Source organism: Megalops cyprinoides, chromosome 18 (assembly GCF_013368585.1).
Source record: "Megalops cyprinoides isolate fMegCyp1 chromosome 18, fMegCyp1.pri, whole genome shotgun sequence".
Lineage (NCBI taxonomy): Eukaryota > Metazoa > Chordata > Actinopteri > Elopiformes > Megalopidae > Megalops > Megalops cyprinoides.
This window is the reverse complement of record NC_050600.1, coordinates 17,256,333-17,266,988: the sequence shown is the minus strand read 5'-3', so window position 1 is coordinate 17,266,988 and position 10,656 is coordinate 17,256,333. Positions and strand designations below refer to the sequence as shown.

Sequence of the window (10,656 nt, the reverse complement as noted above, 5' to 3'; positions counted from 1 at the left end):
AAAATACACTAAGGGGAGATAAAAAAGTATCAACTGTTGATTTCAATTTTTGTGTATAACAAATTTTTGTGTTGAGCAATATTATAATGGTAATATATTTGGTTCTTTACAGATATGCAAGATACTGATTTGCAGAAATATTATTAATTGAAAATTGCATGCATCTGAACAACATTGAATGTTGGTCAACTAAACTGACATTCACCAACAGACAACGTCTTTCTACTGTACAGATCTACATCCATTTTTTTCCTGCCAGCATATGACATACAATACCCAGAAAACCCACACACTAAACTGCAAAACATAATGTACTTTCTATTACAAGATTACTTAAAAATGTTTATAAATATTTATTACGTTTTTTTCTTTTATGAAAGGTTTTAGTTTCCCAAAATTCTTCTTAATGTAAGATACATCCTTATTTGAATTTAAAAAAGTAATGGATACACTGTGTTTTGGCTGAATATTTACAAAGAAGTGTCAACACATACCAGGATTCTCATGTATAAGTTCAAAGGAGGAAGGACTTCTGAATCATATATATCCCACAGGCCTTTGCACTGGTAATTCCTCTGATAAATGCCTGCTGACAAGAATGTTTGTTTGTACAATAAAGTCATTTTTTTACAAGACTGCAGTGTGCAGATTTATTCTTCCCTCTAATGTGAATGAGGTGTCCTTCCTGATTACTAAGCTTTGGGCTTGTGTTTACATTCAGATTAGCTGTTTTATAAAGGAAGGGTTACCGTTTCCTGCATGAGACTACAAAGTAATACTTGAAGGTTTCATATCTATGAAATAAAAAACCTGAAATACATTGTTCAGAGTCCCTGTGTAGGTCATAGTTAACTGAAAGGCTAGTCAATGTCTTTTTCCTGGAGGTTGTTTATGTCACTGCGCTACCTGTAGACAGATAGGGGCACGCAGTGACTGGACTTTGATCTATGTACATTTTTCATGCTGAAAGAATTGCAACATTTTATATGACCTGACGTAATGCTACTGTATATCACAAGAATTTTGGCACACATGAAAGGTTACTTCTACTTGCAAATGAATAGGCCGAGTTACCTGTTTGTACTTCTTACAGTTCTCTTACATGTATATGCTATGCATCTAGTCTGAGCTTGGAGATAAATTTTGTCTGTGAAGAACTGATGCATAACCAGGCAAGGTGATGCTATAATCAATAAGAATGTTACCGACTACCTAAAGTGACATATGTGTGAGGCAGATTTGGTTTCGTATTCCAGGATTTAGACAAGACATTTTGTGCATATTCTGGTGCTATTTCTTACCAACCTGTATTTCACAGAATCTCTTCTCATTGCATGTGTAAGAGGCCTAGCTGACAGGTCTCCTGCGGGGATGCTATAAGCATTCTAACAAACTCAAGCATTTATGGGTTGCTTCCAAGACTGAACATCTGTCAGATATTAGATGGCATGGAGCTCCAGTGCACTGATAACAACTCTGCAACATACATACAGAACAAGTGCCTGCTCTAGAGCACACAAAAGACAGCTTGTCCCCACCATTTTGTTAATTATTGCTTCTATTACTTTTGAGCACCTACGGCACATGGAATATATCTGAGGGCACAAGAGAAATATTATCAAAGATTGCAAAGCCACATAATGTTAAGAATTTATTTACAAAGTTTTTTTTTTGTTTTTGTTGACTTACAGAAAGTAAAAATATAGCTACAACTTTGATGCGTGTAACAGGCAGCCACACTAAAGTTGCGACTCACCCATTACCCTTTGTTGCTATAGCAAAAAAATATTACTGGAAACAAAAAAAAAAGCAACAAAACAAAAGGCAAAAAAATAATAAATCCTCCAACAAAATATTAAAAGCACAGACCCCAAAATAGATACCAGTCCCCCAAGTCCTCGTGTGGGTTTTCTCTGAGAATTGACAGTGTAATTGTGGAATGCTGTGTGGAACGTTGCTCGAGACGTCACCTCACAATTCTTTATTCTCTGGCCCCGCCTCCACAAGGCCAATCCAGCCAATGCGACCAAGTCCTTTACAGGAGCACAGATCCCAGGGAGGGGTAGGGGACAAACAGGAGAAGAAAAAAGGGTAACTGAACAGGAACGCCGCCTCTAGTCGTCGTCTTCATCGTCTTCGTCCTCTGGCTCTCGCTTCCTCTTCTCACCTCTCCCTCCTTCCTCCTCTTCATGAAAAACAGATAAGAAGCAAGTCATGTTCAGTCCCTGACACTAGCAAAGAGGCTGGACAAACACTGAGACACAGAAGCTGTGTTAAACCTTCCATCCCCAGCATGGGTTGGCATCTGAGGACTGTATGTGACTACAATGTTCCTGATCTCCCACCAACATGTGAATATGATTTTTGGCTTGACACGTCATAAAATTTCAACAACGTCAAGAATGTAGTCTGTACAAAAGGAGAAACTAACCCTCATCATCTTCATCATCATCTTCATCATCCACATCTTCATCATCTACTTCTCCATCCTGACCCAAGTCATCCTCCTGAAAAGCAAATGCACCAACAAACAGACCAATTAGTGCTGTAGATCTGAGGAGCTACAAGGCAAGGCAAGCACTTAAAGCAAGGTAGCATTTTCTTTTGTAACCCAATCTAGTCTGGAGACAGGAAGGCTTCTTACTTCATCCTCTCCACTGACATCCTCATCCTCTTCACCATCTACCTCCTCCTCATCATCATCATCCTCTTCATCAAAATCTTCCTCTTCCCCATCCTCATCTTCATCCTCTTCCTCCTCCTCACCCTCTGTATCACAAGGAACAGAGCAGACAACATTGCATTGGCACTGATTTCTTCACAATTCCCAAGATTCAGAAGTAGTCAGTCAAAGGCTTCACCAGGAAAAAACAAAAGGCAAACAACATTAGCATGTGCCACTGCCAAATGCCAGGAGGAAGGGAGTGGAAAGAGAGGCCTGTAAGTGAGATGGATCGCCAGGGTGCCAAATCTCACCTTCGTCATCATCGTAATCCACTCCATCTCCGTCCACTTCCCCATCGGAGTCGGAAGCCTCCCGATCCTCCATATCGTAGCCATCAAGATAGGTCAGCTGGGGCAGGAGCTTGAAGACGCTCTCGCGGTAGTCGTTCAGGTTTGTCACTTCACAGTTGAAAAGGTCGAGGCTCTTCAGGTTTTCGAGCTTTTTCTGTTGGGTAAAATAAAAAGGAAGGAGTCAGAAAAGATGGATATACAAACAACAGCGGGACAGATTTTACTTATGAAAGGCTGTAATGTGTGTTTAGAAATGTGTCACTTATTATTGCCAAGGCTCATCAAAGCCAGAGCTACTCACGTTCAGCTTTGATGAAAGAACCAAATAAATCAAGAACATGGGTAATTCAATTACATATTGACTGATCTTCACATACAATTAGAGACCTACAAGTATACAGTCCCAAGAATCCCGGGGAGGCATTAAATAGCTAATATTAGATCCCAACAACATATACAGACAGAAAATAAATTCAATGAATTATCCATGGCATAAAAAACACTTCTCAGCTTATGCCCAATAATCAAATGATTTTCTTAACACTCAAATGACCCAATAAAGTGTGCACAGCTTTGCTGGGCCACGTCTCATTGAACTGTGAAGCTCTTGACGTGAAACCAGAAAGCTGCCAAGATTAAAAAGCCATTTATAATAATAAAAATGATAATAAAATTGGTGTGACAAAATTATTAGAATAATTTTGAATCAAATTAAGATAGAATTTAACAATACTCAAATTTTAGCACTGATTGTGGTTTACATTTATTCAATACGCTGTTTATTGTACAGACAATGTCAACCCTTTAATAGCACTATGTTCAATTCACTTAGCGGACATTGCTAAACTGTTTCCAGCTCTACAGAGAGAAAAAGCACACCTACCAGAGGTTCCAGTGTGCTGATGTCTTTTAGCTTGTTTCCACTGAGGTTCAGGTGTGTGAGGTTCGGAAGTTTCTCTGCTAAAACGTCAAGGCCACCAGAAATTCTGTTGTCACTGAGCTCCAACTGAAAGAGTTAAAAAGATTAAATCAATGCAATGTTATAATACTCAGTTGATACTGAAATGGTGATATGTTAACATTTCTATATGGCTACATGTCATGTTTAGTTACAGCAGTGATAAAGATTTTACACCAACAGTAGAAAGTTAACTGTGTATAGATGTGCAGGCCTGAAGAGGATGGGAGAGATGGGATTATAAATGCTTGATTGTTGTTACAGCACTGACATATGTTGCTTCAGACATATCTTAACAGTGGTGCTACAATGATCAATACACTATAAAACAAACATGGAATTTTGTGAAGTTTAGTGGCTCATTTAACAGATGAGACCAAGATGCAAGCATCTTCACTTAAAACGTGAAGCAAAAGGATAGCTACATTCTTGACGAATACATTATTTCAGCATAAAAAATTAAATACTGTATTTCTAACAACAAAAAATAATGGAAATTCCAAATTATCTTTGAAAGCTCATTATTCTATATAGCCATTAAAATGATTTGTGGTGGAAAAATGTAAAAAAGAACACTTACCTGTTTTAATTTTCCAAGTTTGGGGAGGTTGGAAACAGAGATTAGGCCAACATTTATTAAACTGAGGAATTTGAGATTAACAAATTCTGCGGTGAGGCCTTCAATTTTTCCTTCATTTGACCTGCAGTTGTCAAGGACCAACTCCCGTACCTTAAAAAGGGAGAAAACAAGCAAACAAAAACATATATAATCTCAAGAGGGGCAGGTTAAGCGGGGTGGCCGCTGCAATTTCAGTAAGGCAAGGAGAATCTCTCACAACTCACAAACCACCTCTGCTGAAAATGTATTATAGAGAGTGCATAGTGTTTAAATTTATTCTGCAGTAAAATTAAAAAGATACATATTGATGACTATTTATTTGGAATGATTTATATTGATATTTAAGGCAGTTACCACATTATGCACCACTATCTGAAAAATCACACCTTCTACAGTGTGTAGAACCCATGATAACAGCTTTTGATGGTGAACTTCAATCTTGTGGTCATTGTTAATTCATTTGAAGAAGGATCTCCAAAAGGCACATATAGGTCCTCATTTTATACATAACTGCCTTTAAGATGGGCTCATAAAAATGTTTCTACAAAAGTAAGAGTGACTACAAATGTAATTTACAGTGATTTGGTCGGCAAGTCTATATAACTACCATGTTCCTTTAAAATGCAGACACTCCAAACCAGATGGTGGTAAAAGCCAATTTGCATAAACTGCGCTAGCAATCTCCTGAGTGTTCAATGTGAACTTAAATATCAGTTGGAAAGCAAAGGTCGTGCATAAATGAAGAGCGTAAACATACGCGCACACATTTAAGTGCAAACCTTGAAATGTGGCCACATGGTCAACTGATACATCAACCTATCAAAATTCGCTCCCATGGCATAAGCAGCATTAAAGAGAACGTCTTCAAGTGTAGGACTGACCGATCGTTTCAACCGTATTACCACTGATTATGCACTTTGTACAAAAACACCCATCATGCTTTATTTGGATCTCACCAGTAGCCGCCACCATGGCTATTAACCCTCAAATGGCCAAATAGCTGCGGGTCACGGTCATTCGGGTTCGCCATAGCAATTTAAATTTTACATTTTTTGACTTGCTACAACCTGGAACAGTTGAAATTTACGTTGGTAGACGGCGAGGTACATACACTGCAAAAGCAATAACCGTGCCCACTCGCACGTTTACTGGTTATTCAGTCAGACAGCAGTATTACTTCATCGGTGATGGATTTGCGATTCCACTAAGGAACTGCTGTCTAAAAACATTTTTTTCTCTAAAGACATTCATAATAATAAGCCAAATTAAAATATAGTAAATGTAGTAATTTAGAATGCCTAATAATGATTTTGCGATACATCGCATAACAGCTTTCACTGCTATCATGAATAATGACACATGCAGAAGTTAAAGAGTAGTCATACCCCTTTTAAGAGCTACGACGCAGTTACGCGATCTCAGAAAACGAGCAAGCGATCCGCCATTGCCCACGAGTTGTGGGAAGGAACGTTACCATGCCTCATAAAGTAATTAAATAATATTAATAAAATACTTGTGGCAGCAGGTGACCATCGACTGTTTAGGGCGATATTCTAGTAAATGGCATTAGATCTGCTTTAATATCAGAATGGAAAAGGAAATATTGAAAACGGAAATTAGTAGGACAAAGATGGAGAGTGTTGCTTTCTCAAGAGCATCAAAGACGGCAGTGACAACATGGCGATTCTCAAGATACCGTATGCCGAGTTTGCTGAACTCTCGATAGTTCATTTTCCTTTCCTACTCGGAGATGAATTTTAAGAACGCTTCTTTAAAGAGCTAATTTTGATAACTATTTATTGAGCAGGCTAGCTTGTTATTGTAAAGAAACTAAATTACTATGTTGTGAGGTATTTAGTTGCATGCATACTCTGGTTCGCTAACGTAGCAAGAAACATTTGGAGTGCCTTATAACCATGTACCGAACTGTGGTTTCATGAACGTACGAAAATAACTAATATCCCAATTTCAACAAAACATACGCCAGACTATGTAAAAATGTGTAACTTGCAAGCCGATGTAGTTAATGGTAATTTAGACGACTTAACTAAATGATAATGGCGGGAACCAAAAAGTAGCTTGCTAGTGCTATGCTGTAAAGAATGTGAGGGTGGGTATGACGACGCTAGCAATACTAAGCAACGAGCTAATGTCTCATGTCATGTGGCTATCTATCTAGCATATGTGGCCTCGATTTGCTTTAAAAATATATATTTTAGGGATCAGCTCTCTTATTTTTGGTGTATAAGCAGTGGTTGTTGGGAAATGCAAGTTGGTTATGTCGGAGAAATGTAATTATAGGAAACTTGGCTAGATGGCTAGCTAGCTGTCCAGCCACATGATGAAATGTCTAATACAGCTACCTACTGATGCGAAAACTTTGCTAGGAACGAAACACTAGACTTTTTTGTTACCAAGTTTTGTGCTTTTTATCGCGTTCGTTTCTATCTGCACGTCTCCTGTTATAACTAACTATAAACCTTGCTTATTATACATTGATTGCTTAGCTGATTTTGTACTAGGCTGACCAAATAACTCGATAGCGCAAATAAAAGCAAAAATTACCGAACACCGATTAACTGAGTTTACAACGTTTACTTTATTTGTCGTTGAAAACTGCTTTGTAATAAAGAAGGGCGCCCCATTTTCGCTGTTACAAACATGGCTGCCAGGGGCTCAAAATAATAACTAATAAAAATGTATTTCATTGTTATACACATAGTGGTGACACTGCCCTCCTTCGCACGCATTGGCCAGATCTTGCTTGCTAAAAGTTGCCATTTATTATAGCCAAGACAGGCGACTGATTATCAGAACCGTGCATACCTCAGTTTAGCCAAAGCAAGAGGCTGCGAAACGGTTAAAAAAGACTGCAACAATAACACTAGCTGACTTGCTAAATACAGTAGCTAATATATCGAGCCCTTGAAATAAGTTAAAACATTTGTTTTCTTTACTTGTCCCCCGAAACAAGCTTAAAATAAGTGGAGCTGGCTAGTATTTCCTCTCGTGGTTTTTGAAAAACATTGATCACATGTGGTCACCATTACACAGGTCATCACCGCCAAGAAAGCTAAAAGTAACAAACTAAGGTTTGCGAAGGAATCGCACTTACATCAGATGGTGTCCTATTTCTCAGTTCTAGGTGGATCCTCTTTTTCATGTCCATCTTCCCCTTTAAAAGTTTCAGCCTTGATGTAGGTTGAATTTACTCTGCCCAAAAAGCGGAGAGATGCCTTAATGGAGGGTGAATATGGGACTGTATAATGAAGTGAACCAAACGCCAACTTACTCAGGCAGAGGAGAAACCATGGAGGGAAACGGGACCGAAACTATTATATACTCAATACCGCCACCTCTGATCAGTTATGTGCACTGCAGTTAAACAGGCAATGCAGTAACGTTGACCTGTTGTCACACTGTAAACACGACTCTCAAGCAAAGCTGTGCACTCATGGTCTTGTGCAAGTTGGAAAACGGGTTTTTCTTTTTTTTTTTTTTTTTACATTTAATTTTTTTTATGTATTAAAGATATTTTTAAAAATTCCATGAGCGTAAACATATATTTTCACTTTCACCCTCAGAGATGATCTTCATCAGTCCCCCACAAAGTTTAAATTGTCATGATCCCACTGCCATCGAAAGAACTGTGAACAATTAGAACTTTGCACTCTTACCTCTGTTTGTCTCCTGAATATACACCTGTTTAAACTTAAGTTCACAATTTTCCCTGATCATCTTTTTTTTCTGTATTCACTCATCATACCTTAGGTCTACTCTTGTAAACAAACTGCTGGAAAAATGCCCATGTTTGTATTTTTCATGTTCTTTTCTTACTGTTAAGTGTTTTGATATTTTGAGATGCAAAATCCCATCTGCATTAATCTGTAAGGCCATATGTTGTAGATTGGTGTAATTTCTATTGCACTTCCCTCTGACACTGTAAAACCCTTAAAGCAGCTCCCATTGCAAGCCTTTACACTGATCTCCAGTGTGGGTGAATGCAGCTGAAAATTCACCTAATCAACATGGATGCCAACCTTGGCCTAAACAGAAGTTTCTCCACAGCCAGTTACATTAAGCTGGTCAACAAAATAGCAGTTTTCCAATGCCAGCATATGGCATTATGAATCGTATTTTGTGCAAATCGCTCCAATTTAAAATGAAGTAACTACCTGCTTCATACACAAGTATGAATATTTACACTACACATCTAATTAAATGCACAAGGGGTTAAAATGAAAATGCTTTTATTAATATCACATTACTTATGCCTGTTCAAGTCATACAAGCATCCATTTTACAGTATTATTAAGTATGTTTTAAGTATTCATTTTGATCAGTTGTAGACGGCATAGATTGCTTTGTGGGAGTTTTGGGAACATGAATTTGTGAACAGGGACTGAATTAAACTTGCCCTCGCAAGGTTTGAACCATAACAGCTGTGAATTCACTAGAAGCAAGTACCGTTTCCTCAGACATTGTGAATTTTGTATCCAGTTCATCTTTGTCATAAACGATGTTATGGCACCAACACAAGTCCTCAAGTCCGTTTCCAAGACAACAGCTCAGAATGTCCAATCTGCACAAGCGTGGCAAGCCGTTAGTGAATAAATTCCTTTTGTACTTAAATGGGATTTTGTTATGATATGGCAAGCACATTGTTTTAGAAAAATAGCTAGCAGCAAATATTTGATGAGTTTCATTTGAAATAAAACTTCCTTTGTTTGCAAAATGGTCAGTCATAATCATAACACTTATTAATAGCAGAGAGACACAGGGTGTATTCACATATACATCTAGTATTCCAATGCAATGCTGATAACCCTCCTGTCCCTCTCCCCTCAAATCCTATGACATTTGTGAACATCATCCAGTTCACACTAGTGCAGAGGCAACCACAGGTTTCTATGTGAACAGGATATAAACATCCAAGACCGTCTCAGAGCCTCCCATTTTTGTATAGTGTTACACATGCTTTCATATAACAAACATATATAATGTCCTATCTGAAGCCAATTGCCAAAAGAAATCTGTGAATTTTAAACATACATTCTAAAACCTCCCCAGTGGCCAAAAAGACCAAATCACAATCCCCAGTTCAATTTTTTTCTAGAAATCTATTTTGCAAAATTACTCTATTACAGTTAGGTAATATTTTATACATTGTGTATTATATGAACTGTTGTATTTTTGACATTGACATCAGCTAAACAGTGCTGCGAAAGAGAGCTTTCCCCTGTCTTCATTGTAATGTGTCTTTAAGGATCTTGTGTTAATTTTAATGTCTCAATCATTGAGCATTTCAATCAATTGCATTCAATCCAATTAAATGCCATCATCTATTTGTAATTGTCTGTCTGGACCAGCAATTGGTTAATAAGCATAATCTGTTTACAACAGCCACATTAAATACAGGTATGTGGGTGAATATCGAGAAGTTGCATTTTTCCAGCAGTTTGTTTGCTGTGGGTGTGCCATGGATGGTTTCCTTGTTTTTGTAGTGCCTTTTTAAAATGAGCTGTTTGAGTTTTCATACTTTTTATCCCCTTTGCTTTATTGCATCATCCAATATTGTATAATGCATATTAAGAATAATATTTTTGTTTGTGCAGTTGCTACATTTGCTATCAATGAGGGATTTTACTGTTAGGAATGGAATGCGGGTGATGAAGTTGCAGCTGAGTGTTGGCTTTTTGAACAGACAAATACAGCGTCAGCAAGAGATGTTTAGGATAATGGTATATGGGGGTCATTTTGTTCCCTCTAGTAACTACAGCTAGGGTATAAAGGAATGCAGTTTGGAATGTATGGAAAAGGCCCCTCTTGGCACTATACTAAGAAGAGAACAGAGGGGGGCGCTGTAAACTCAAGGACTGCCACCTACTCCTTCCAGACAAGTGATAATGCCACAACAATGTTATTTGCAGAAATTCTTCATCAGTATTGTAAGAACTCTGCCAACATTATTACAGCCAGTACCTCAGGTGGGTTAAATCTGCTTCTTTTAGGATTCAGATTTCTACGTCTCTTCGCTGGCGGTGCAGGCATAGTTGTCTTTTAC

The 10,656-nt window shown here is 38.0% G+C and overlaps 1 protein-coding gene across 1 annotated transcript; it reads right to left on the bottom strand.

The window, feature by feature from the left end:
• Window positions 1-1,847: 1,847 nt before the first annotated feature.
• Window positions 1,848-7,961, bottom strand: LOC118793146 (acidic leucine-rich nuclear phosphoprotein 32 family member B-like). Its single transcript, XM_036551171.1, has 7 exons — window positions 7,708-7,961; window positions 4,554-4,703; window positions 3,899-4,021; window positions 2,977-3,169; window positions 2,645-2,769; window positions 2,432-2,507; window positions 1,848-2,185 (listed from the first exon to the last, which is right to left on the bottom strand). Exons 1-7 carry the CDS (start codon window positions 7,759-7,761, stop codon window positions 2,115-2,117), a joined length of 792 nt encoding a protein of 263 aa, XP_036407064.1. The 5' UTR covers window positions 7,762-7,961; the 3' UTR covers window positions 1,848-2,114.
• Window positions 7,962-10,656: the final 2,695 nt, after the last annotated feature.